The sequence below is a fragment of the Miniopterus natalensis genome, chromosome 10 (assembly GCF_054644295.1).
Source record: "Miniopterus natalensis isolate mMinNat1 chromosome 10, mMinNat1.hap1, whole genome shotgun sequence".
NCBI classification, from domain to species: Eukaryota; Metazoa; Chordata; class Mammalia; order Chiroptera; family Miniopteridae; genus Miniopterus; species Miniopterus natalensis.
The window spans coordinates 84054508-84081198 of NC_142090.1; the positions used below are offsets into that span (position 1 = coordinate 84054508).

The 26691-nt window shown below is 60.2% G+C and overlaps 1 protein-coding gene across 1 annotated transcript in view; it reads left to right on the forward strand.

The window, feature by feature from the left end:
* The window catches only part of TNS3 (tensin 3), a 102624-nt gene that overhangs the window by 70832 nt on the left and 5101 nt on the right, over positions 1-26691 (forward strand). Inside the window, exons 18-27 of the mRNA XM_087821275.1 lie at positions 662-834; positions 1593-1719; positions 1806-1889; positions 15411-15558; positions 15679-16322; positions 16883-16969; positions 20163-20294; positions 20906-21001; positions 21614-21691; positions 21939-22016. Of these exons, the coding sequence (XP_087677401.1) occupies positions 662-834; positions 1593-1719; positions 1806-1889; positions 15411-15558; positions 15679-16322; positions 16883-16969; positions 20163-20294; positions 20906-21001; positions 21614-21691; positions 21939-22016 (1647 nt within the window). The remainder of the gene's footprint in view (positions 1-661; positions 835-1592; positions 1720-1805; positions 1890-15410; positions 15559-15678; positions 16323-16882; positions 16970-20162; positions 20295-20905; positions 21002-21613; positions 21692-21938; positions 22017-26691) is intronic.

Here is a 26691-nt window from a genome sequence, read left to right on the forward strand (position 1 = left end):
CGGGCTCCCCACGAGTCCGAGGACGCCCCGGGCTCCCCGTCCCTCCGCGGCAGCCTCGCGTGTGCCCTGAGCGGCCAGCGCCCACCAGGGCTGACATAAGCAGCATCTCGGGCGCTGTGCGGTCAGCAGGTCTGCGTGGCCAGGAACCGGAGCGACCGGGCAGATTGGAAATCGGTGGGGGCGGCGGGATCAGGGCGGTGCAGTGAGAGGGGTGCAGAGGAAGGGCCCCTCGGTGTGGGGGCCGCTGTGTGCGTGGAGGCGTCTGGTGTCAGGAGGCGCGACTTCCTTGTGGTCAGAAAGCGGAACACAAGCCTCCGACCCCCACGTGGCCCCTGACGCCCTGATGGGAAAGGGGGCGACGGGCCTCCGAGCGTCGAGTCCCGGGCGCTTGCTCCCTCAGGGCAGCCCTGGCCTCTTTCCCGTGTGACCACCAGGAGTCTTTCCTGCCGCCTCGGTGGGAGGACCAGGGTCCACTGGGTCGCTGCCCCTTCTCCTCGGGTTTCCTGAGCACCTACTGTGTGCAGGCTGCATGGCCGACTCGGGGGGGGGCAGACGGACAGGCCCCTCCCGGCGCCGCCGGGGGAACAGGAGGCGACTGGAAATCGGGGGTGTCGGCCCCACTGTGAAGACAGCGCCTGCAGCCCCGTGTCTCTCCTCGCAGGCTCCTCGGGGGGTGAGCCGCTGGGCAGAAGGTTCCGGAAGCTGAGCGTCGGTCAGTACGACAGTGACGCCGGGGGGCAGCCGGCCTTCTCCAAGTGCGGGTGGGGGAAGCCCGCGGGTGCGGAGCAGGCTCCGAGCCTGGCGCCTTTCCTGGCTCCCGCAGACGCCAAAGAGGTACAGACACCGCCCCGCCCGGAGCCCCGGCCTGACCGCAGGTCCCCCCTTACCCGCCTGTCCCCCAGGCAGGGCTCCTCCTGAGTGTCAGGTGTGCAGAGGGGAGCCGGGGGGCCGGGCGTGCTGGCTGCCCGGGCGGGGGAGACTCCGGCCCCTCGGCCTCTGCTCTGGCCGCATGTGGGGCTGAGGAGTGACGCTGTGGACGGGCTGTGAGCTTGGGGGTCACCAGGAGGAGGTCAGTGGGTGGCTGGCAGCAGCGAAGGTGGACAGACTCCCCCGAAGTCATCGAGTGGCCCAGACCCCCTCCCCTGGTCTTCAGGAGCCACGGAGGGAAGCAGGACACAGGCGTCCACGTGGACGCAGGACCCGAGGGGTATCACAGAGCGCCTGCCGAGAGGCGTGGTTACGGATTTTAACCGGAGCAGAAGGAAGACAGGTCGTCAAAGCCCCAAACCAGTAACCCTTCAAACCAGGGTTTGACTTCTCGAGGTGGGGAAGGTGGGGCCCAGAATAGATCAGAAAGGAGTCACGTAGTCGTAACACGCCAGCTCCCCCGAGGCGAGCGTTGGGGTGCGCCCCCCGCCTTCTCTGCCCGTCTGAGTGGCGGGGCGGTTTTACCCACTTCTCACTGCAGCCTGCCGCGCCCACCGCGGGTCCCGTGCTGTGGGTGGGGAGCCCGGCCTTCCCATCCCCACGCTCAGCTGCGGCCGACCCCGGGGCGGCTGACCCCTGACCCCGCCCCGCCGTGTCGCTTCCAGACGGTGATTGCCGCGTATCCCCCAAACCTCGACGGGGTTGACGGCAGGGTCTTCTCTCCGAGTAAGAACGGCAGCGAGTCCGGGCCGCCCACGCCCTCCTTCCCCGTGTCTCCGCCGACGCCGTATGGTAAGGACGCAGCGAAGCTCGCCCCGCACGCCCCCGTCCCGCCTCCGGGGGACACGGGGGTAGCCGCTCGCTCTGCTCTTTTCCAGCGACCACGCCTCCGCATTACCCCGCGTTCAGCCCGACCGGGCCGCAGAGGAGCGGCGCCAGCCGTCTGTACAAAGCATCGCACGGTAAGGAACCCGCCCCCTCTCTGCTCCGGGCGCCGTCCTCGCCTGAGTCGCGTGTCCAGCCGCGGAAATGAGGGTGGCTGTGGCCGGGGAGGTGAGGGACGGCCGTGCAGCCCGCGGGGTTGGCATCGGCACAGCGTCTCCGCCTGCGTCGGGTGCGGCCGTGTGTCCCCCGAGCGAGCGTTCCTGGGAAGGCCCCCGTGGCCTCTGCCGGTGACTGTGAGTCATGGGCAGCCCTGGCCCCCAGCCTGGTCACCTGACCTGTCCTGGCTCCTCGTGTGCTGGACGCTGACCACTGTCCTGGAGCTTCCCCGGGGCCTGGCAACTTCTGCGGTGGGTCGGCCCTGGCAGTTTCTATCGGGCCCCGAGCCTGCGATGCCCGAGACCTGGGAGCCAGCCAGGTGCCCTGCAGCGGGCGGGTAGTTAAACGCAGACGGAGGCCCCGGGGATCCTACCAGACGCGTAGAGAGGAATCAACACGAGGTCTGCGCGGTCCCTCCCAGAAAACAGAGGAGGTCACAGCGCAGTCCGTTTTGTGAAGCTGATGTTTTCTTGAGTTCAAAACCAGACCCTCGGAGCTGCTTTCCAAGGTCAAAAACGGGCAGTGTCTGCCAGAGGGAGGACGCCAAGGAGAGAGCCCAGGGCGCCTCCTCGAGGGGGAGGGATCACCGTGAGGCGATGCTTTGTTTTGTTTATTTTTTTCCAGAGTTGTCACGCTCGGAAGCCTGACACGTGAACGTGTTTCTGCCAGGCCTCCACTTTCCTCCCTGAGCCCGACTCGCTTTTCTTTTGGAAGTTTTTGAACGTTAATGAGAATGTTGGCGACAGGAACAGAGGCCTGTGCGGGACGTGGCACGTGGTGTGGCATTTAGACGCCTTCGGTGGCTCTGCATTTGCAGAAGCTGAGGGGCAAGTCCACGTGGGTCACGTCACAGCGTGGGGCTTGTGTTCAGTCCACGTGTGTCCCTGGCGTGCGCGGGATGTTTGTGCCCGTGGCCCGCGTGCTGCTCTACCCCTGGGCTGTGCGCGAGAAAGCACGTGAGTGAGGGGGACCCCGAGCGGCTGGTGTCTGTTGCACCCCCTCCAGGTTAAACATGAGAAAGGAAAGTTGGCCGCTTGAAACTGTAGGTAAAATGAGCGGCAGGGGTGGGCGGGCGGGTCAGCGGGAGGCCTGGGTCCCTGCGTGTGTGGTCAGGCATCGGGGTGCGCGGATGCAGCTCAGAACGTCCAAGGGGGTGAGCGACGGCACGTGGCCTGAGGCCTCAGCCACAGCAGCCACACCTGGCCACGCCCGCACGCGAGTGGCCATTTCCTAGCGTGGCGAGGGCCGTCTTTTGTTTGCTTGCTCTTGGCTTATTAGAGGAATCTTTGCTCCTCTGAGTTTATTTACCAGCTTGTCTCGCCCCCTCTGGTGGACTGTTCTGGGATCTCAGCACCTGACCGTCCCTCGGACGGGCGGCCAGCGGGTGTCTGCTCTCGGCCCGGGAGGCAGCGTGCCCAGGGCCCTGGGTGACAGGCGCCCGTGGGCCTGGAGCTCTGGGGTCCTGCTCGTGTTGCGGAAGCTGCTGAGACGTCCTGTGACCTTGAGCCTAAGAGATCCCGGCTGTGCTCGCTCTGCTAGGGGCCAGCCTCAGAAGCGAAGGGAGACTTCTGCTTGGGCACCTGAAACGGGAGATTAGCTTTTGATTTCAGGGTCCCATCCTCAGGGAAGCAGTTCAGAGCCACATCATTTGTCAAAGTCACGCTCTCTCCTTGATCGGAGGAGTGGTTGGTCTGGGCCCCAGCATAGGTCCGGCCACGGGGGATCCGGGACCCACAGCCCAGGCCTCCGCTGTCTCTCTGGAGAGGAAGGTGGCAGTCAGGCTGCCTCTGGGAACTGGTACGATCTGAGGCTATGCCGGTGGCCCTGGCACGTACAATTGGGGGTGTTTCCCTTCGGGAGTTTTTCTTACCTTCCAAAGCCCTATGAGTCGTGGCCCCCGCGGACGGCACCTTCCCAGCCTGGCGGGAGGACAGTGACAGGTGACCTGTCCCCGTGGGCTGCATTCTTGGCCATGAAACGCCAGACTCTGCTGGACTCACCTGGGGAGAGCTTGGATGGCGAGACCTGAGGAGAGTCAGCTGCCCCAAGTCACTGAGGGACGGGATTTAAACCTGTCGCCTGGCTCTCGCCCTTTGTGACCGGCCGTGGCCCAGCCCCTTCAGAGCCTTCGGGGGTGTTCACAGTGGAACCTGATGGCCCCAGGTTAGGGTGCCTCCTTCAGAGAGGCCCTGACCAGGCATCCTGATTGCAGCTTCGTGTTTGGGTTAAATCCTGTTGCGTTTCGGTTCGTTCTGAGACATAGGGCGGCACATGCGTGTGTACCGTGTGTGTGTGTGTTCACACGGCTGTGCCTGGTCGAGGTATCTGTGGCTTTCCCCTCCCTGTCCCTGACCCCGCCCCCCGGCACACACGGGAGAGGCCCCTGGTTTTCTCCAGCTCGCACTGCGAGGCCTCCCAGCCCCCAGCCCCCATCACCCAGTAAGTGCTGAGAATACCCTGCAATGCCCCCCTGGTTTGGGATAACCTGGGTCCCCCTTCACGGACTGGCACCAGGCGGGCAGGGCGTGGAGAGGTGACAGGACACAGGTCCTCCAGGACCCCATAGGCCTGTGGACCCGCCAGGGGCAGAGAGGATGTCAGACTGTCCAGCTGGTGCCTTAGGATAGCTGAGCCAGGAGGGGGCACCCAGGGGACACTCCATGCCCCTTCCATGCACCCTCCCTGGGCATCTTAGCCAACAAGTCTGCCTCCTCGATCCTGCCCCCCCCCCCGACGAAGGCTCCCCACCCTCTCACACCCCAGACCACAGGCCTCCCTGAGGTCTCTTCCTAACCAGAAACTTACCTCTCCCCCTCGTCTCTCCTCTCTCCTTCCATCTTCCCTCCTCCCCCCGTTCCCCTCATGGCCGCGCAGCCCAGGCCTCAGCTCGGGCCCCAGGTTGCCTGTCCATCGGTGAGAGGGTCCCAGGTTGTCCCTGGAACAGCCCTCGGGCTCCCACCTGCAGTGGCTGTGCCCTTGGGTGGCAGGGGCCTGGGCCAGGGCCGTCCCCCTCTGTTGTCTGGACACTGTCGTCCGTCTGTTTCACTTTTCCTAAGGCCCCAGCGTCCCTGTGGAGAAGGCAGTGGGTAAAGTGTGTTTCATTTTCCAACAAGTCAGCAAGCGAGTGAGAGACGGGGAGAGATCCTGTGCCTCGAAGGGAGGCCGGTGCGGGGCCCCGCCCGAGGCAGGGTCCCTGCGGGAGGCATGCCTGGGAAGGGCTGGCCCGCCGGGCGCAGGCTGTGTCTGCTTGTCCGTGGCTACCACCCTGCCAGGGCCCAGCAAGGTGGGCACCCTGGGCGTCCGCCTCCTGCGACGCCCCTGGGCCGGGTGGGCCGTGCGTCTAGGGTGAGCTTCCTGAGGATGATTTTCACCAGCAAAAGCGCTGCCCCCCGGAGCACACCCAGGAAGTCACCTCCCCCTCTGGCTGCCGCCCAGCCGAGGGGAGACAGGACCCGCCCCAGGGAGTGCCATCCGTCTGTCTGCCCCAGCCCTTCCTGAGCCTGTCCATCTGTCTGTCCAGCCCTTCCTGGGCCTGGCTGCCCTGCGCGCGCCTTCCTCCCTGCTAAGGGCGAGGGGCCACGGGAAAGGCTGGGCTGCCCTCCGCTGAGCCTGCATTTCCGACCGAGCCTCTCCGCTCGGCTCTGAAGACACAGGGACGTAAACAACGCAGAGGAAGTGCCCTGCCGACCTTGGGAGGGCCCCGGGGGTCCTCCTGGCCCATAGCCTAGAGGGGGCCGAGGGTCCCAGGCTCCCCATGTCTCCTGTGAGGGGCACGAACCTCTCGGCCGAGCCCCGGTTGACGAGGGGGTCAGGGCTGCATGGGGGCTCCGCCTGTGCTTGCGCCCGGTCCCATGTTGAATGTAGTGGAGGTGGTGCTGCCTGTGAGCACGAGAGGGACATCCCAGCCCTGGCCGGCTTGGCTCAGTGGTTAGAGTGTCGGCCCGTGGACTGAAGGGTCCCGGGTTCGATTCCAGCCAAGGGCATGCACCTCAGTTGCAGGCTCGATCCGTGGCCCTGGTTGAGGCTCGTGCAGGAAGAACCATCAATGTTTCTCTGTCTCTCTCCCTTCCTCTCTATCTGAAAAACACTGGAAACAATATCCTTGGGTGAGGATTTAAAAAATAAAAAAGAAGGGACATCCCGGGAGGGACAGATGTGGGACCTTGTCCTGCAGGACACTAGGGGAAGTAGAGTCAGTGCTAGGAGCTGGTGGTCGAATAGGACTGTGCCCAACCCATGGGGCAAGAGAGGCGAGGGGTGGGTGCCCACACCATGCTGGGCTTGGACACGTGTGTCTCCTCAGGGAGCTTCCACTGGGAAGCCGCCCCCCACACACACACACAACAGCCCCTCTTCTCTGCTCCACAGACTTGTTCCTGTCGGATTTCAGGCCACAGAAATGGAGCACATACTTCTCTCTGACTGAGGGAGATCGTGTCCCAAGTCCTATTAAAATGTGGAGTCATTTGAAATGGGTTTTGATGAGTGTATAGGAGTTCTTCACCAGTTGGTTTGGGGAGGGTGGGCCTTTCAGTTAGAGGGAAGAAGGAAGAAAGCGGCTGAGTGTGTTTAGACCTGCCAGCAGCCTGTTGGTAGGAGGGGGTACCAGCCAGGAGCCCCCGCTAAGTGTTTGGAGATGAGAGTCTGCAGCCAGGGTCTGGGCAGGGTGTCAGGGCCCAGAGGAGCCTGCAGGGTTGAGCAGGGGAGTGACGAAGGTCTCCAGCACCTGAGGGCAGGGCTGGAGTGAGGGGCCTCGAGGCCGGTAGCTGGGGCCAGATGAGGGGAGATGCCCCACCCAGGGGCAGGGACGGGGTGTGGACCCAGCGGGCTCTGTGCAGAGCTGACCAGGGATTCTGGTGGTTGCTGGAAGCTTCTCTGCTGTGAGCATGGGATCCCAGGGAATCGGCCTGACTTTGGGGGAGGTGGTGGCTCTTGAGGGGCAGGTCCCAGGATGGGGGTCCTCTCTAGGCTGCTTTGGGTGTCCTCCCAGGGGTGGCCACCTCCCCTGTGCCAACTGCTTGTCCCTCGGCCGACGCCAGCCCTGGGACTGAAACAGCCGTCGGAGGGTTTCGGCTGGGAGTTTAAGGGAGAGGAAAAGGGGGAAAGAATCCAAAAGGAAGCGACCAGGCGGCGGAGCAGGCGGAGCCAGTGCGGCCGGAGGCACTGACTGGGCAGGCCCGCCCACCACAGCCCCAGGCGGCCGCGATCCGGGCTCCCTCCTCCTACCAGACCAGTTCTCCCCGCTGCCCTCTGAATGGGCCTCCTGGGAGGTGGCCGCCCAGTGTCCCGCCCCAGCTTCCCCGGGACACCGGAATCCAGAGTGGCCCTGCCCGAGTGGGTGTGGGACACCACGCACCGCACAGGGCCGCAGGGACAAGCCCTCAGAGCGCCTCCGCCCGGCCCCCGACTTCCCAGGCCCTTCCACGGACAGACCCGAGCCCGGGGTACCCAGGTGAGCAGCCCGCAGCCCCAGACCGGCACCTCGGGCCTTGTCCGGTTGCTGATACTGAAACCTGAGCTCCGCCGGTGGGGGAGGGGACCGGGGAGCGACTAGGTGGGCTGCGGGGTCTAGGAGCCCGGAAGCTGGGAGACCAACCAGATTGGGAGGATGGTGGCTCTTCCCAGCGTCCCTGTCACTTGGCGACAGCCCTGTGGTCCCTGAGACTCTGGAGCCAAACGCCCCAGCCCCGGAGCATGGGACTGGCTCCAGAAGAAAAGCCATGCTTTGTCTGCTGTGGCTCGTGGGCCGGGAGAGCCTGGTTTACAGATGTGCGGCTTTCCGGAGCTGCTGCTTCCCAGCACAGCACATTCTTTCGCTGAAACTGAGAAAATGCAGAAAAATGCGCCAGCCCCATTCAGGGGCCGAGCTGTCCACCCGGGGGAGCCGCCCCAGGACGGGGGCTGAGGCTGCCCCAGTGGAGAAGCCGTGTTTTCACCTGATGCTAAACCAGGCGCCAGGAGCCGAGCTGGGGTTTCAGAACGAGAGTTACTGCCGTCAGGTCCACTGGCGGAGCAGAGGGAGGGCTCCCAACAGGTCCCCGGCCAGCACTCAAGACCCACAGCCACCAGAATATCCTGACGTGGGTCGGCTGAGGTTCTGCTGGGAAGCGTGTCTGGGTCCTTCCCTGCCCCTCGCCTCTCATATCTCCTAGGGGAGCCCCCGCCCCGCCGGCAGGGCGCCCAGCTCTGAGGGTGGCCTGGGCAGGGCAAGTGCACGTGACGGTGGCCGCTCTGGGGCCCCTGTGTCCTTAGGTTCCACAGTCTTATCTGCAACCCGCTGACCCTGCGCCGACACAGCATGTGCATGATTTTGCTGGAAGGATTGGGGACAAATAATGGGGAGAGAGGGAGCCCCAAACACTGCACCGTGGAAAAGCAATGTGGACGCCCAGCGGCCCCCTTCTCGCTACGTCCGGCCCGAGTCTGTGTGCTCCCCTGCGGGCCGAGGGATTTCTCTGCGGTTGAGTGGAGATAATGTCTGTTCACGTTTTCCTGTGGTTTTAATGCCTTTTACGTGCAGCGGTAGTTTTCCGTGGATCCCACACATGTGGTTGTTATGTTAGAAATTGTCTGCTCAGGATGAAGATGTTTTTCTGACTCCAAAATGCGATTAAGAGGATTTGGGTTGGTTTACGTGAAGAGGGAGGTCATTCTCTGCCTCGTGGGCACGTGGCGATGGTTGTGGCCAGTGGGGGGGTCCAGGGCCTGAGCTGGTAGAGCTGCCTTTGGAGGTTCTGGGCGTTTTCTGAGCGGGAGCCACAGGCCCAGTGGCGATGATGCCCAGGGCACCCTCCCCATCCTGTCTCCAGTGGGTGGCAGGTTGGAGATGCGGGAGAGGGCAGTCCCTTCAGAGCAGGCCCCTGACCGTCAGATCCCCGATAGCGGCAGGGCCGTCTCGTGGGGAGAGTGTAGCTTCCCAAGTTGTAGGGGTGAGCGGCTCCGTGGAGCAGGGTTCATAACCGCCCCTTTCAGAGTAGGGGTCCCTGTGGGCACACGGACGCCTTCTGATGAGGATGATGCCAGGCGAGGCCTGCGTGTGGCTTGGTGCAATGCGGGGCACGGCCTGGGCACACAGCCAGAGGCAGCGGTTTCCCTAATTCTCATTATTCTCGTATAAAGTGGGCGCCTGTAACGGAACCAGGGCTTTCACCCACATGAGAGCCACCTGGGACTTCACGCCGCGACGCTGAGATCTGCCCCCTCCCCCCCACCGCGGAGCTGGGCCGAGAGCGTGAGGGCCGTGGGCCGTGGGCGGAGTGTGGGCGTGATGATGGGGTCATTCTGGATCCGCGGTCACATGTGAAGGGCCGTTTATGGACACTTCGCCTTCTCTGTTTACTGCCCTCAGTTTCTCCCTGTGTTTTAAGAAAACAGTAAGATGACAGTCGAAGGTGTGAAGCTGCCTGTGGCTTCGGAGCCAGGATGGGTGGGGTGCACTGTGGCTGAGGGTGTTGGTGCCGTGGGGAATCGGGCCGTGGCTGTCAGTGGCCCACCTGGAATCGACCCCACGTCCTAGGTCAGCTGTATTAATAGGACTTAAGTCCAAATACGAACAGGCTTTCTTTGCGTAACTGGATTAGTTGAATAAAGAATTTGAGCCCGACCGGGCGTGGCTCAGCGGTTGAGCGTCGACCTAGGATCCAGGCGATCGGGGTTCGATTCCCGGTCAGGGCACATGCCCGGGTTGCGGGCTCGGTCAGTGACTCTCTCGTCATTGATGTTTCTATCTCTCTCTCCCTCTCCTTTCCTCTCTCTGAAATCAATAAAGATATATTAAAAAAAAAAAAAAAAAAAAAAAGAATTTGAATAGTGAAGGACGGGGAACAGCCGGGATTCACCTGAGGCCACGCAGTCGCAGGTGTGGGCGGGACAGAGGCCGTGGTCCGTGGACACCGCACACGTGGACTTCCGGTGCAAGACCAGGGGGTGTGGGCAGCGGGGAAAGGGGCAGGAAGACTCCCCCGAGGACCCTTTGTGCCCCGTGCCGACCCCGGGTCTTGGTGGGTCAGGACCGGCCGTGGCACAGTCTGGGGGTGGCGTGGACGCACCCTTCTGATGCTCATTTCTGGCTCTTGCCTTTCACTTTTCTTGTCTCACTTTACTTACCTGGGTCGGGTAAGCGTTTCAGGAGCCTCCCTGGGGTGCTGGGGATGCGTCGCTGACTGGCCTGCGTGGCCATGGAGTGGGCGCTGCCCAAGAGGACAGTCGGGGTCCGGGGTTAGCAGGACCCTCCGTGGAACTAGCCCACCAGGTGGAAACAGTGTGGAGCCCCCAGGACAGGGTGTGGCAGAGGGTCCCCTCCTGGGGCTCTGCTCAGCCTTGTCGGGGACGAGACGACGCTGTGGGGACACAGGGAGGAGGTGATGTCTGCGCCGAGGGGAAAGGCCTCGGGGGGACCAGCTCTGCCCACACCTGGATCTCGGGTGCCCAGCCTCCAGGACATGAGAAGTTGAATGTCCGTCGTTTAAGCCCCACCTGTTTTCTGGGGCAGCTTAGCTGACCGAGGCCCCTAGTACTTGGGACCCAGCCTGCTGACCAAGGGGGCTGGACACAGAGCGAGCGGGACTGAGGTTCTGCTGGAGCCGGAGCCGGAGGCAGGGCTGCGCTGGAACCGTTCGGGCGCCAGGGAGAGCCCGGCGCCGTTTGTTAGCTTCCCGGCGGGTGTCGGCCGGGACACACACGCCTGACCGGGAGCCTCGCGGGTGGTAATGACTCGTGTGGACAGTTCACCACGAAAGCTTGTGAACTTTCCTGACAAAATGTATTCTGAGTCTCTGGGCTCCCGCTGGGATCGCAGCAGCCGCTGGTGGACGGCACCCAGGTGTCCATCCAGGGGTGAAGGGCGGACGGAGCGTGGTCCCTCCTCAAGTGGGGCATCACCAGCCTCAGAAAGGAAGGAAGTTCTGACTCGTGCCACAGCCGGATGGACCTCGAGGGCAGGGCGGATGGACCTTGGGGACAGGGCGGCCACCACAGGACAGATTCTGCTCGGTCCGGGACAGAGTCAGGTCACAGACAGACAGCAGGCGGTGGCCCAGGGGCAGGGGAAGGGTGGGGAGTGAGCGGGTGACGGGGACAGAAGCTCAGCTTTGCAGGGCGACAGGCTCTGTGCATGGACCTGGTGACCGCGCTCAGCCACCTGACGGTGGGCAACACCGCCGGGCTGTGCGGCCGAAGCGGCTCCCATGGGGTCTGTGTCGTGCGCATTTGACCACAGTTCGGAAGGAAATAGACACTCAGGTGAGCGCGGAGGGTGGGTCTGGACCACGTTTGGTGCCACGAGGCCTCTCCCCACCCGCAGCGCCCCAGCTCCGTGGGCGGCCCGTCCTCTGGGCACCCTCAGGGCCTCCAGCCCCTCCTGGTTCTTAACGTGCGGCAGGAAGGGAGCGTGTCTTCCCGGGAGCGCCCGCCGACGTGGCGCATGTGGGCCGCCGGCTCTCGCAGCTGCTGGGGCTTGGTCGCCGCCGGGAGGCTCGGCTCCCTCGGTGCATCTTCCTGTGGCCGGGAGGGAGGGGCCGTTTCCCTGGGTCCACATTAGAATTCCCCACACGGAGCCGTTCCGTGGGACGCGTGTTCTCCGTCCAGCACGTGTGAGTCCGACAGAGACACCGGACGTCTCCGGACAGGGTCCCGGCGCCACGAGCTGGCCTCTGGCTATTCTGTCGTTGGGGGAAAGGGAAATGGGGCCGTAGGTTTTCAAAGGGGGTTGATCGCAGTCGGCACGGGGACCTCACAGGAGGGACCCCGGGGCCTGCGCTGGCTCCACGCCCAGCCCTTCGGGGGGGTAGGGGCGTCAGGGTTGTGGGGGCATCGGGGGCGTCCAGAAGTAAGAGCTTTCCTGGTGCTCCCGGGAAATGGCCACCTCGGGCCATTGAAGACGTTCACGTATGTGTCCTGACGTGAGGGTTTATAGAAGAAAACGCACGACCAAGAAAGCCCGTGTTCATTCACCCGTCAGCCGCCCATCACGCCCTCTGCACTTGGGGGCATCGGCGGCTGGACTTCGGTTTTCATCAGAAGAGCAGGCGGGTGGCGTTTGCTCTCCCGTCTCCTGGGGTTTGGCTGATTAATTCTCGCTCTGCCTGGCCGCCAGCCCGTCGTCCCTCGCGCCCCACGAGGCTGGTTAAATGGCCCGTTGTCCGTGGACAGTTAACAGGGGAATTACAGAACGAGGGCTCCCTTTAAAAAAACTCTGCTCTGGAACCGCCGTGCACGGCCTCGCTTTTTAAAAAAAAAAAACGCTTTTTAATTTAGACTGAACGGCAGGAAAAGGACTGTTTTATCTGCGGAATGCTTTGTGTAAACCTCGTGGTAACCGTCAGGCAGAAATCGAGAGCAGAGAGAAACAGGAGAAAAGGAGGCAGCTCAAGTCGCCGTGGAAACCCGCGACTCAGGGGACGGGGACGGGGACGGGGGACGGGGGACGGGGGCGAAACAGAGAAGCTCCGAGCTGAGCGGGCCCTGGAGTCACCCCGAGCTACTCCGTGGGGACCCGTCGAAGAACATCCTGAAAGCCCCAGAGGTCGAGGCCGCGCCCTGCGTCCAGGGCTGTGGCGGAGCCCAGACCAGGACCTGAGACCGGAGCTCTCCCTCCCAGAGCCCCAGGCTCACCCCTAAAATACAGTGAAAGGAAGAGAGAACCGGCTCCATGTTCCAAGCTGCAGAGAAAGGACACTAGTGAGCTACACAGTCCTGGGTGTGGGCAGGAGGGAGGGGTGCGGGTCAGATAGTTGGGCCACGTGATGGATCGGTGATCGATCGATCGATGGGAGGGAGGGAGAGTCTTACTCCTTCAGGTTTATTGTGACCGTGCCTGTTGATTATGGATCAAAGGTCGACGCTGGCTTTTTAGGTAAATAACAAACCTGCAGAGCAAGTATCGTCTTGACCTCAGTTAAATTCATCTTATTTTTAATTAAAGGTCACAGGAGACATTTGATGGTCATCTGTAATTATTAACAGTGATCGATATGTGAGCAATTTTAATAGGGTTTGTAAGGTTCTTTATGTCACCGGGAAGATAAGGAAATTTTTATTTTTTTTAATGTCTCGCACCCTGACTTTTGTTAGTAAGTTGTGGGTCCTGCACCCAGGATATGAGCCGTGCCTGGGATAAACCTGATGTTGGGGTCCCTCCCCCCTCATTTTTTACTGTAGGGCTGGTCCCTCCTCATGGGTCTCGGGCCTCTGGTGGGGCAGCAGGCTCCGGGGGACAGCAGGCTCGGGGGACAGCAGGCTCTGGGGACAGCAGGCTCTGGGGGACAGCAGGCTCTGGGGGACAGCAGGCTCGGGGGACAGCAGGCTCTGGGGGACAGCAGGCTCTGGGGGACAGCAGGCTCGGGGGACAGCAGGCTCGGGGGACAGCAGGCTCTGGGGGACAGCAGGCTCGGGGGACAGCAGGCTCTGGGGGACAGCAGGCTCGGGGGACAGCAGGCTCGGGGGACAGCAGGCTCTGGCAGACATCGAGCTAGTGGTCCCTTCTTCCTGTTAACTTACACGTGATGTAAACAGTGGACGGCAGGGAGCCGGGTCATCCGGCCTCCCACGGACCTCCTCCAGCAAGAGCATAAAAATAGGCCCGTGACCCTCCCTCACCCTCCCTCCGGGTAAAGGAAGTGCAGGAAGGGGAAGGCAGGGGGGCGGCCACACCCCAGGCCGAGGGAGAGGGTGCCCCTGTCCCCAGGCCGGGACACCCGCTGGCACCGGGGACAACCAGGAAGTGATGGTCAGAGTCCCAAACACCGAGGGACCCAGCAGCCTCCTGGGTGTGGGCAGGGAAGGGAGACGGGCCTTTCGGGAGAGATGCAGGGACCTAAGGAGGCGTGTTGGGGCCCAGATCCGGTGGGGCACTGATGTGCAGGGCCCGTGGGGCACTTCGGGGGCTGGTCCCCATGGGGCCTCGCCTAGGAAGCTTGTGGCTGCCCCAGAGCCCCTCGCGGACCTGGTGAAGGACCCGTGTGTCCACAGTGGCGTCTGGAGCGGAGACGGGCGGCCTTGCACAGGTTCACGCAGAAGGCAGCTTCCGCGAGTGTCACCTCAAGACCCCCTTGCGGACAGGACACCCCATCTGCTGTGATCACCCCAGGCCTCCCGCCACTGGGTCGGAGCAGACAGTCGTCTGTTTAGAGATTCCGCCCGTAGTTTGACTGTGAACAGCAAGTGTGCAAGGCAGGCGCCCGCATCCTGCCTGCTCTGAGGCGGGCGCGTGTCAAGAAGCAGGTGGACCCACCGCAGGGCGTGTGGCCTGCAGGTCTAACCCATGGAACTGGGCATCTGTCCGTCCTTCTCTGGCCCGTGGGGGTCCAACCCCAGCTCCTCTTCTGGCCCCTCAGCAGCCCTCCTCCTGGTCACCCTCCTGGCTGCCCGTGTTTGGCTCTGCCCCTGAGCTTGGGAGTCGGGACGCCCGGCGGGAGACTGTGCCCCGAGTGCCCCTCTGCCCTCCGCAGCCCCCTCCTCTGAGCTCTTGGCCTGCACGTCCTGGCTGCTTCGGCAGCCCCGAGCCCCAACTTTATCTCCCCAGAACCTCAGGACCGCCACAGCCCCGACCATGGGCCTCTGCTCGGCCTCCCTCCCGCACGCTCGGAGTGGAACAGTCCGAGGCTGTGGGGGTCGGACTCGCCTCTGTGCCATCCCGTCTGGGCGCTGAGTTCCCTGAGTGACGTGACGTTTTCTCACTGTCGCTGCTCTGTCCCCAGTCCTTCCTGTTTCAGAGCAGAAAACAAAATGACTGCGTGTCCTTTGCTATTATTTTGCTGACCGTGGTAGGTTTGTCCGGGACTGAAAGCTTACTTAAAAAAAACAAAAGGCAAGGTTTTGCCCAGAAGTGACGGAGCCGGGCCACAGGTAGAAGAGCATCTCGTCGGTGGAGTGTGTGAGATTCCGTGGCGTGTGTGGGCTTGGTGTTCAGGGCTCTCAGCTTCTCATCTCTTGCCTGATGGGGGCTGGGCAGGGTGGGCTGCACCTCTTGGGGTGAGGACACTGCGGGGGGGACAGTGTTGGAGGCGGGAGGTGTGCCTGAAAACCTCGGGCCTGGGGGATGAGCTGAGTTTCTAGCCCCGGGGACCCTTGGGGGCCGTGTGCCCTCAGCCACGGCTGCACTTGATGAAACGTGGTCTTTCGCAGAGGGAAGGTCTCGCCTCCTCCAAAGTGAGAAATGTCCTGATGGCCACCACGGTCCATGAGCCTCTCAGGGTAAACTGGCCCTCGGGTGGTGACACTGGGCCCCCCCGGCTCGCACAGTGAGGACGGCAGCTCACGCTTCCCTGATGGAAGCTTCGAGCAAGGGCAGGTGCCAGGCGACCTGCGCGTGGGCCGAGCCAGCAGGCGTCACCCACCCCGGGTGGAGCCGGCACCTGCTTCAGCAGCAGGAAGCTCCGGAAGGGACACCGCTCCTCACAGACACAAGCAGTAACCAGGCCCCTCTGCTCTGTGTCCTGCTGCAGAACCTCGAGGCTGCCCCGAGGTCCTCGGTCACTCCGTGGGGATGTCAGAGAGCCCCGTGGGACCCAAACCCTCTGCACCGTCCTTCCCTCGGGCCTTTGGGTCCTCCTGCGCCATCGCCAGCAGCAGCCCCGGCTCTCGGAGGGACAGGTCAGCGGGGGGCCGCTCGCGGGCGGGGCCGTGGTGGGCGGGGCCGTGGTGGGTGGGGCTGCCCGTGGCTTAGCCCTGTGCTGTCTCGGATCCCCTCTGACCCGTGTGCCTCCTGAACAGCCCCTCGTCCGCCGAGCACCAGTGGGTGGACGCCAGCCCCAAACCCACGCAGGCCCTGCTGGGGAGCAGCCGGCCCCCAGGAAGCCTCCCCAGCACCAGCGAGTTCCCGGGCCCTGGCAAGGACAGCCCCAGCCCCGGGCGGCCGCATCTCCCGCCTGCCGAGCTCCAGGCCTCTTTCCACAGCCACGTGCTGTCGCTGGCGGAGCCACCGGAAGCTCTGGGCCCCCCGAGCAGCCAGGCCTTCCTGGGCTTTGGCACAGCCCCTGTGGGAAGCGGCCTGACCCCTGGAGAGGACCCCGGGGCCCTGCTGGCCGGTTCCCACGCGGCGTCCCAGCCCCTCGGCACCCCGCGGACAGCTGCAGCAGCTGTCGACAATGGCTTCCTGCCGCACAGCTTTCTCACGGTGGCTCCCGGCCACGGCGGCCACCACAGCCCCGTCCTGCAGGGGCCGGGCCTGTCGCTGCCCGGGCAGCCGCCCCTCCCCGAGAAGAAGCGGGCCTCGGAGGGGGACCACTCCCTGGGCTCAGTGTCGCCTTCCTCCAGCGGCTTCTCCAGCCCGCACAGCGGGAGCACCATGAGCATCCCTTTCCCCAACGTCCTGCCGGACTTTTCCAAGCCTCCCGAGGCAGCAGCTCCTTCTCCGGGTACGTGTGTCCCTCCAGTGGGCGGCACTCGGGAAGCACCCCTGGGTTCGCAGGGGGCCTGGGAGCCAGCATAACCTCTCGTACTGGGCTGGGCGCCTCAGAGGCACATCGGGGCGTCCAGGGCATTTCCCATCTTCTGGCCCAAGATGCCGTGGTCCCTCTAATTCCCCTCTGCCCCTGCGTCTGTCCACGTGGGTCCATCCCCGCAGCTGACGTGCAGGTGTCTGCCGTGGTTCCGTTTCTCTGTTCACCCCAAACCAGTGTCCTTGAGGGATCACTCTGTTTTTTAAATTAAACGAACGCCTCTGAAGTTAATCACGAACTACTGTGCATTGTAAGGTCCTGGCCCCGTTGTGCGTGACCGGCCTTGCCCTGCGCCCGTCCTTCTAACCACGCGCAGTCGGGTGTTTGCGGAGCCCAACCTCGGGGTCGCGCCGTCTGTCGCATCCCCCTGGAGTAGCCGCCCGCCCGTGCCCAGGGCGGGGCTGACCCTCAGTTCCCCGGGAGGTGAGAGCTTCAGTACTGCCCTTCACAGTTACCGCTTCAATTCTGTTTTGCAGACAACGCAGGCGAAAAGCAGATGTCGGTGAGCTTCGTGCAGGACACCTCCAAGTTCTGGTACAAGGCGGACATCTCCAGGGAGCAAGGTGCGTGGTGGAAGGGCGGGGTCAGCATCCCTCGGGAGGGGGGCCGGGGGGCACGTGCCCAGGACGGAGGGGTCAGAGCAGCAGTGACGGGAGACGAGGGTCAGGAGGAGGAACAGGTGTCTCTCCAGGGCGGCTGCACGTCACCTGCGTTTCCCCGCGTGGCAGAGCCGAGCGCTGAGTGACAGGTGGCCGGTGGGCTGCACAGACCGCCTCGCACACGCGCCACCTGGTCTGGCGCAGCTTCGGCAGCTCGGGACCTGAGGTCATCTGCAGTTCCGAGCAGCTCGGTCATGGGTCACTCTTTGCCGGAGCCTGAGTAGACGAGGTGTCCGCCTTGGAGCCGGGCGGGTCCCTCTGGGTGAACAGCAGTCGTTTCCTCAGGACTCATGGTCCCCGCGGCATGCTGGCCTCCACTCACCACGGGGCCTGAGTCCCCGGTAGAGGCCGTGACCCGGCCACCTGGGGGCGCTACTCCCAGGGCATCACTCAGAGAGGACGGTATGTGACCCGCCCAGGAGCCCGGGAGACGCCACCAAGGCTCTGGAAATGAAGGTCCCCGGGGGCTTCCTGGTGACGCTGAGAAGGGGGTGTCAGGCTTAGCCCGGGAAGGGGGGCACACAGGCCGGCTGCCCTGTGCTGCGGGCTCAGCCTCGGGGTTTCCCAGAGATGCCTGGACGAAGAATTAAGTGGCTGCAAACCACTGTCCAGCTTCCTCTCTGAATTCTCTGCTCAGTTCAGCAGATAGCCACAGTGTGAGAATGGGCTTTTCTTCACGAGCTCAATGACACTATTGTCCCTTAACATGGGGGAGCCGAGGCACAGAGACTCCTCACCCCCCGAATTGGCCTTTGTGGCCCAGCTGGGCACCAAGCACAGGTCAGGGCTCCATTCCCATCCCCATGATTGTGGCCGTCAGCTCCAGCGCCTCGGCCCTTGGCGAACTGGACAGACTGACCAGTGCTGGTCAAGCACCATGTTCTAGCATATTCCATGTGGACCTGGTCTTCCCATCAGAGCAGCCCTGTAGGCCAGGGGCTGGGCTGGGCTGGCCGGGCTGCCCTCCCCTGACCCGACAGCCGGGGTCTAGCAGGTGGGTGTGGCTGCAGGTGACAGAGCCTGCCTGGGGGAGTCTAATCTTAGCCACATGTTTAAAAGGTTCCCTTGGGTGGAGCTCATCTCAAAATAGCTGCCACATGCCCTGGGCAGGGATGTTAGAGCTGAGCTCTGAAATGTAACTTCTAGGCATTTTATAAGGACGACAACCTCACCAAGGAGTGTCCCGTGGGTGTGCCAGGTTCCCCACGTGGCGGAGCTGCCAGGGGCTTTGTTTGGTTTTAACTGTCGGATGTGCCTGCCTTTTATCAAAGCCACAGTGAAATTTCCAAAAGAAAATCCCGCCAGCCTGTTTTGGAGCCTCATGGGTCCCCTGTTGCTGTGGGGACATTAATTCCCTGGGGTGTTTCTGAGGCGAACATAAAAATACCTCAGGAGGGAACCAGCTGCAGCAAAAGGGGATTGGACACAGCTGTCCCGGCCGCAGTCTCTGGGACTTTGCCTCTCCCTGTCCCTGGAGGCGCTGGTTGCTGGGAGAGGGGGGCCGAGGATGGCTTGTCCTCTTCCACAGGACAGGGAGAGACCCAGGCCCGTGGCCCTCGGGACGGGACACGCTCAGTCCTACACCCTCAGCGGCTGGGCTCGCCGGCTCATTCCTGTTTCAGTGCAGAGCCTGACGTCCCCAAGCTCCCTCCCCAGGCAGAGCGGGCGGCCTTGCTTTCGGGCGGACGCCTCCCCTGTGCTGCTCCCAAGCCCAGGCCCCGGGAGGAGCACCTCTCTCCACCAAAGTGGAATAAAGTTGTGACTTAACGCCCTGGCGATGTGCGTCACAATGCAAAAACATAATTAACGTGAGTGATCTTTTCACTACTTTAAAAAGTAATGCCCGTGCAGCCCCCACATTTAGAAAATATGCTAGAGGTGTGCGACTGGCCCACGGCCCTGCCTGGCCTCCCCGCCGTTGTCACACTGGGTAGGTGGGGGCAGCGGGGGTGAGGCTGGCCGCCCCCCAGGGTCTGGCCTGTGCCCTCGTGGGGCCACGCCAAACCAGCTCCCCTTGGAGAGTGCGTGTTTTCTGTCCCTCTGTCCTGCCAGCTCCTGCCTAGTGGCCTTGTCCTGCCAGGGGCAGGGGCAGGGCCAGCCTCCAGCTGGAGTAGGGGCCTCAGACAGGACGCTGACGTCACTGAGCGTGACACAGTTCCTGCCGCTCACTGGTTTACTTCCTTGGGTCTCACAGAATGATGACGTTTTCAGGGCTGGGATTCTGTTTTACTTTATGTTTGAAATCCCAAGTTTTCTCTTTTTTTTCTTATAAACATATAAGTCTATGAGAGAAATTATGAGATGTGTCAGTTTACCAGACGAGCTTCTGGCCGACGTCTGGGCAGCATGAACCCTGAGGTTGCCGTCACCCCAATGCACCCCTCTTCCTCTCTTGTGAGCAGAGGACCCTGGGTGCCAGATTCCCAGCAGGGAGGGGAGGGTATTTTTTTAGGGAACAGTTATGAGCTAGATGACCCCAGGGCCACCTAGGAAAAACAGCATAGATACGCCAGGCTCAGCGGTCAGCCCTGCGCCATTGATGATGGTCATGTGGAGAAAGACTCCCCGGCCCCGTCAGACTGGGCACAGCTGGCCGCAGTGGCCACGGAGCCATGGGACGATAGCCTACAGCCACTTTTTTGCCATCCCCTTGGGCAGATCTTGGAATTTGTATGAAATACTGAATTTTGAGCAACTTTGGGGGGCATCTCTTTATGTGATTGGAAACTTCTTTCCTTCTATTGAAAGTTGGCAGCCTCTGCCCCACGTCCCACCCGCCACACTGTGTGTACTGGGACCTGGGCTGTCAGGTGGGGTCTGCATTTGGGCTTCATGGGTGCTGCGGGATTAGTGGGGTCGTGTGACCCAGTGGGAGGTGCCACCCTGTGTGTCTAAATCCTCACCAGGCTCCCACAAAAAAACATCTCATTGCAAAGCCCTCCCTGAGGGCCCGAGTGCATGTGTTCCTCCCAAGAGGGGACCCTGGCCCACTCCCACTGGCCCAGTTTGCAAAAGGAGGGGCAGAGAGCCTTCTCGGGGCATCATGGTGGAAACACGTGTGCCCAGCAGACCCTCATGTCTCTCTGCCCCCCTCTAGCCATCGCCATGCTGAAGGACAAGGAGCCTGGGTCCTTCATCGTCCGGGACAGCCACTCCTTCCGAGGCGCCTACGGCCTGGCCATGAAGGTGGCCACACCCCCGCCTTCTGTCCTGCAGCTGAACAAGAAAGGTGGGTGCCCCAGGACCGACCCCTCCTTTCCCTCTCTCTCATTCTGTGTCTGCTCATGAGACGTAGGTGACTTAGACCGGCGCCCACAGGTGTTCTCCTTAGTATTTTTTTTTCGGGTGCATTTTGTTAAGCACGATTTTTGTTCAGAAAAGGTTAATTATTTGTAAATTTCGTTTCTTTATTGCTTTGAATGGGTGATCCTCCCATTGTCCAGAGGTGGGCGCAGCAGTCCAAGGCCTCTGCCAGGTGTCACGCTCTCCCCTCGGTCCCCGCGGTGACTGTCCCCTCCTGCAGGTGGCGCTCACCCCCATTTTCTTATATAAAGGACACACTGTGTGCATGATGCTGTCCCAGCACCAGGGTTACGTGAGCCTGGAGGGCTGCTGTCCTTACGTTGTCCCTCCTCACAGCAGGGACAGCACCTCCCTCCCGTCTGGCTCTGCGCACCCTGCCCAGGGGACCGAGACCAGCGGGTCGTGTGTGGATGTGTCGGATCTGTCACAGGCGGCCTCTCTGGGCAGCCCTCCCTGTGACTGCTGTGCCCGCTCCCGCCTTCCCACGCTCTCGGTTTCTGAAAACTCTGTTTCTTTCTGTTACACCTCCTACCACAGCTGGAGACCTGGCCAACGAGCTGGTTCGGCACTTTTTGATCGAGTGCACCTCGAAGGGGGTGCGGTTGAAAGGCTGCTCGAATGAGCCCTACTTTGGTAAGTGGCTGGAGCGGCTGGAACACGGGGCCCCGAGAGCTGGCCGTCGCTCTGGTGAGCGTCACTCACAGCGTTTCCTTAAGCCCCGGTTCTGAGGTTCCTCTCACCTACTACCACCTGTAAGATAAACCGGGTAGTAATTGTTCTGGAACGTTTCTCGGCACCCAGAAGACAACAAGCAGGGGCTGGGGCTGGGAGAGCCGGCGGGGCAGGGAGTGTGGCCGAGCTTGGAGCCTGAGCACGGCCCATCCCACGGTTGCAGGAGAGACGCGGGCCTTCCTCTCCGAGAGGTGAAGCCGCCCACCCGCAGGCTTGTGGGAAAGGCCCTGAGCGGCCGGGGGAGGCCTGGGTGCACTCACCCAGAGCCCTGGGAGCCCCGTCCAGAGACGGGGAGAGGTTGCCACCATCTGACTCACAGGCTGCCGTTTATTCTTACAAATTGGCGACGATGTGCTTCTGCCAGGAATCTTTGTGAAGTTTTTGCATAAAGTCCCTCCAATGCAGTGTGTTAGCTGCTGAAATTCCCGGGCGCTCCTTCTGCAGCGGGGAGATCTGCTGGTGAGTGAAGCCCTCTCAGGATCCTGTTAATGCTCCTCTGCTCTCCGTTCGCAGGGAGCCTGACAGCCTTGGTGTGTCAGCACTCCATCACCCCCTTGGCACTGCCCTGCAAGCTGCTCATCCCAGACCGAGGTACGTGGCCGGGCCCTGCCCTGGCGCTCCGAGAGGCGTCACCTGGGACCCGGCAGCCACCCGGGTGTCGGAATCCGCGAAGGTCCAGTGGGAAAGACGGGCCAGGCGGCTTTTCCTCACTGTGCTCCGTGGGTGAACCCTACGGATGCTGAGTGGTTGACCCAGGTCAAGGACAGGAGAGGTGGCCTCGCTGCACCCACATCTCAGCTGTGCTGTTCACCCGGGCTTTTCTTGTTCCTTCCCGCAGATCCACTGGAGGAAATAGCAGAAAGTTCTCCCCAAACGGCAGCCAACTCCGCGGCCGAGCTGCTGAAGCAGGGGGCAGGTCAGTCTCGCGGGTCCCTGTCCTCGCCCTGGTCACTGGGGCAGCGGGATTCAGGGTCACAGCCTCCGCCCTCGCCCTGGTCTCTGGGTTTCCTGTCCTTCTGTGTGTTCGAAGGTTCCTTTCCCATTACGGCCAGAATATCCCTCTGACTGGAGCACGGTTAGATTCAGTGGGATTAGTGCCATGTCCCACGTTTAGTGTGGGGGAGACGTTTTGAGATAGGACGGGGTGAACTGCCCCTCCAGCTGTCATCCGAAGGAGCCAACGGTGCTGCCCACCACCCAGGATGACACAACCCCCCCTCTGGCAGCCTCCCCAGGGCACCTTTTTTTTTTCTTCTATTAATAGACTTTATTTTTTTAGAGCATTTTTAGGTTTACAGCAAAATGGGGCGGAAATTACTGAGAGTTGCCTGTATCACCCTGCCCCACGTGCGCACTTGTAAACACCCCCCACCAGGTGGGACAGGTGTCACAGCTGATGCACCTGCATTGACACGTCACCACCCAGAGCCCCCGGTTTCCTTCAGGGGTCACTCTTGGTGTGCGTTCTAGGGGCCTGGACGAATGTATAGTGACAGGTAACCCACCGTTGTAGTATCAGACAGTCGTTTCTCTGCTCTGCCTGTTCATCCCTCCCCTCCACCCGAGGCAGCCCCTGAGCTTTTCCTGTCCCCATAGCTTTGCCTTTTCCAGAGTGTCATATGGTTGGAATCACACATTATGTAGCCTTTTCAAACGGTTTCTTTCACTTAATCCTACGCATTTAAAGCTCCTCCATGTCATTCTGGCTTCATAGCTCATCTCTTTTTATTTTATTTTTTAATTTTTTTATTTTTATTTTTTTAATATATCTTTATTGATTTCAGAGAGAGGAAAGGAGAGGGAGAGAGAGAGACAGAAACATCAATGATGAGAGAGTCATTGATCGAGCCCGCAACCAGGGCATCTGCCCTGACCGGGAATCGAACCCCAGTCTCCTGGATCCCAGGTTGACGTTCAACCGCTGAGCCACGCCCAGCTGGGCAGCTCATCTCTTTTTAGTGCTAAATGATATTCTGTTGTCTGGATGGACCACAGTTTGCTCACCCATCACCTACTGCAGGGCATCTCGGTTGCTTTCTAGTTTTGGCAACTATGAATAAAGCTGCTGTAAACATCGTCCCTGTGAACGCTTTGTGTGAACACAAGTTTTCAGCTCATTTGGGTAAATACCAGGGAGCGAGACTGCTGGATCTCATGGCAAAAGTATGTTTAATTTTGTAAGAAACCACCAGACTGTCTTCCATAGTGGCTGCGCCACCTGCGTCCCCACCAGCAGCGGGTGAGACCCCTGCCGCTCCTTGTCCTCCCGGCATCAGAAGTTGTCAGTGCTCAGGGCCTGGCCGCTCTGACGTGTGCTTAGCAGTGTCTGGTTGTTGTTTGGATCTGCATTTTCTCAGTGCGTGTGATACTGAACATCTTGTCATAAACTTATTCACTTTCTGTCTTCTGCGGTGAGATGTCTATTAAGGTCGTTGGGCCATTTTTTTAAGAATGAGGTGATTGCCTGGCTGTTAAGTTTTAAGATTCTTTGCATGTTCTGGATCACGGTCCTTTATCACTTTCTCAATCTCCTGACAGCACCTCTTACAGAGCAGAAATCTTTAATTTCAATGAAATCCAGTTTACCGATTCTTTCTTTGGTGTTGTATCTAAAAAGTTATCACTAAGCCCGGCTGGTGTGGCTCAGCGGTTGAGCATTGACCTAGGATCCAGGAGATCGTAGTTCAATTCCCGATTGGGGCACATACCCGGGTTGCAGGCTCAATCCTCAGTAGGGAGCATGCAGGAGGCAGCCGATCAATGACTCTCTCATTATTGATGTTTCTCTCTCCCCGCTCACTCTCTCTGAAATCAATAAAGACATATTTTTTTTAAAAAAAAGTTATCGCTAAGCCCAGGGTCCTCTAGGTTTTCTCCTATGTTATCTTTTAGGAGTTTTATAGTGTTGCATTTTATATGTAAATCTGTGATCCATTTTGAGCTAATTTTGGGGAAGGGTGTGAAATCTGTGTGTAGATTCATTGTTTTAAATAGATAGATGATAGATAGATGTCCAGTTGTTCCAGCATCATTTGCTGAAAAGCGTGTCTTCGCTTCAGTTGCCTGTAGTCCTTTGTGAAAGATCAGTTGACTATATTTGTGGGGCCTGGTTCTGGGCTCTCTTTTGCCCCATTGACCTGTGTGTCTGTTCTCTCATTGAGACCACACGGCCTCGATCACTGTAGCTTTGTAGTCGGTCTTGAAGTTGGATAGTGTCTGTCCTCCATCTTCTGCTTCCACACAGTGTCGGCTGTCCTGGGTCGCCTGCCTCCATATAAACTTTAGAATCAGTTTGTCGACGTCTATAAAATAACCTGCTGGGATTTTTATGGGGATTGCGCTGAATCTGCAAATCCAGTTGGGAAAAAATGACCATATTGAGTCACCCTGTCCATGAACATGGGTTACCTCCCCATGTATTCACGTCTTTGATATTTTTATCAGACTTTGTAGTTTCCCTCATATAAATCGTGTACATATTTTATTAGATTTATACCTAGGTATTTTGGGGGGTGTTGGTGTAAATGTTGTTGTGTTTTTAACTTCAAATACCACCTGCTCTCTATTGATATGTAGGAAAGCCAGGGACGAGCTCACTGTCCCCGTGTTCCTGTCAGGTGGTCCCTGGAATCACCAGGGCTTGTAGTAGCTTTTATTTTAATTTTTTTAAATGTGTTTTTTTATTGATTTCAGAAAGAGAGAGAGAGAGAGAGAGAAACATCAATGATGAGAGTCATTAATCGGCTGCCTCCTGCATGCCCCCTACTGGGGATCGAGCCTGCAACCTGGGCATGTGCCCTGACCGAGAATTGAACCATGACCTTCTGGTTCATAGGTTGACATTCAACTACTGAGAAACGCTGGCCCGGCAGTAGCCTTTATCTTTAGATACTAAAGTTTTTGGTTCTATTCTGTCTTATAATTTTTAAGTCTGTTTACCATCTTTTTGAATAATATGTAGCACATATCAATACCTTTAAATGTTTTGTTTTCTTACAAAGTTGGCCTTTCAGGGGACAAGATTTCAGTCAGACCCTGAGGTCTTATTTAATTACCTGAGTTGGGCATTTACAGAGGGGGGTTAGCTTATGACTGTCACGTTTGTGTCCTTTTAAAATCTCTTGGCTCTAAAACACATCAAGAGGCACCAGTTTCTGTCCAGGTGCCTTCATGGCTGACCAGACAGGTAATCAAATCAGGACGCAGAGCAGCCGCACCTGTCCCCTGGGAGGCCCAAGAGGTGGCTCAGACAGGTGCAGAGCGACCCCGGTAGGGAGGTGTTCCGTGGTCCGACCTCTGATGGCCGCAGGAAATGGAGTGGGGCTTTTTCTTAAACTGAATTTCATCTGTTGTCCTAATTCACATAGAATCCTCAACTCCTGGACTCGCAGCGGCCCTCTGGGATTATCTCGTGCAGTTTCCTCACTGTAAGAATCAGCGGGGCTGGGCGGCTCGTAGCACGGGGCATAAACTTTCAAATCTCTTCAGCTTAACCCTTTTTGTTGGACACCGAGTGCGAGTCTGTTCCATCTCTGAGATATTTCTGTTTACATTTGTAGCCTTGGTTCTTAATTGGTTTGTGTCGAAGCATCGGAATGTAGTCTAAGCCTGGAGAGGCATTTTACCAGACTCCTGGCACACTTCCCATGAGCCTCAGGGTTGTGATTTTAACTCAGTGGACTGTAAAGTATGTTTTCTGTATGAAGTAATATGTGTTCTTTAAGCTAAAAAGGGAAGGTGCAGAAAAGAAAGGAGACTGAGTTATTCCTGGGCCCATTACCCACACACAGACCCTGGACGTGCCCCCTCTCGTTAGCATGGCAAGCTCTCCCGTGGTTTTGCAGACACGTGGTGGGTCCCCTTGTTAGTGGCTGGGTAGCAGTCGGTCATGTGGCCCAGCTCCCTGTGGTCGCTCATTTGGCTGTTTCTAGCGTCTCGGGACCTCGGGCGCTGCGTGAAAGGCCACATTTCCTGCATTACCTCTTTTCTCTGCATTGCTGCCTTAGGACCCACGTTCCCAGGTCGCAGGGCTGGGCGAGAGCCTGTGCACAGGTTGTCAAATCGCATTCAGAGCAACCCAGCCATTCGCACAGAGTACTCCACACTGGGCTGTGGCTCTTTGTCCGGTGTCACACTGGGCATCGCAGCTCTGCTTCCCTGGACAAGGGCACTTGCCACATGGAGCTGGATGTCGTGGCCAGGCCCATGGGACAGACACAGCCTGGCTCTGCAGGCCCACCTGTCCGGGGCAGGAGAGGAGGGGCTCAGGCTGCCCGGATGCTCACCGGAGGCCAAGCTCCATCTCTGCTCCAGTGGTCACACGTGGCCCCACCTGTGGGGAGAGAGGCCCCCAAATGCAGTCTCCTTCTGCTGCGTATCAGAGGCCACGGGCGCCTCTGCCAGGGAGCTGGGGTTTGGGCAGCCCCGCCTGTGGCTGCCAGTGTGCCCCCGATTCGGGTTGTGCTAACTCCGTGGGATCTCATTGTCGTTAGACTAGAATTTTCTTTTTTCTTGTCTCACTGCCGGGTTAGCGTTACAGGGGCCGTAATGAAATCAAGGGCAGAATATCCACTCTCCTGAAAGCAAACCGC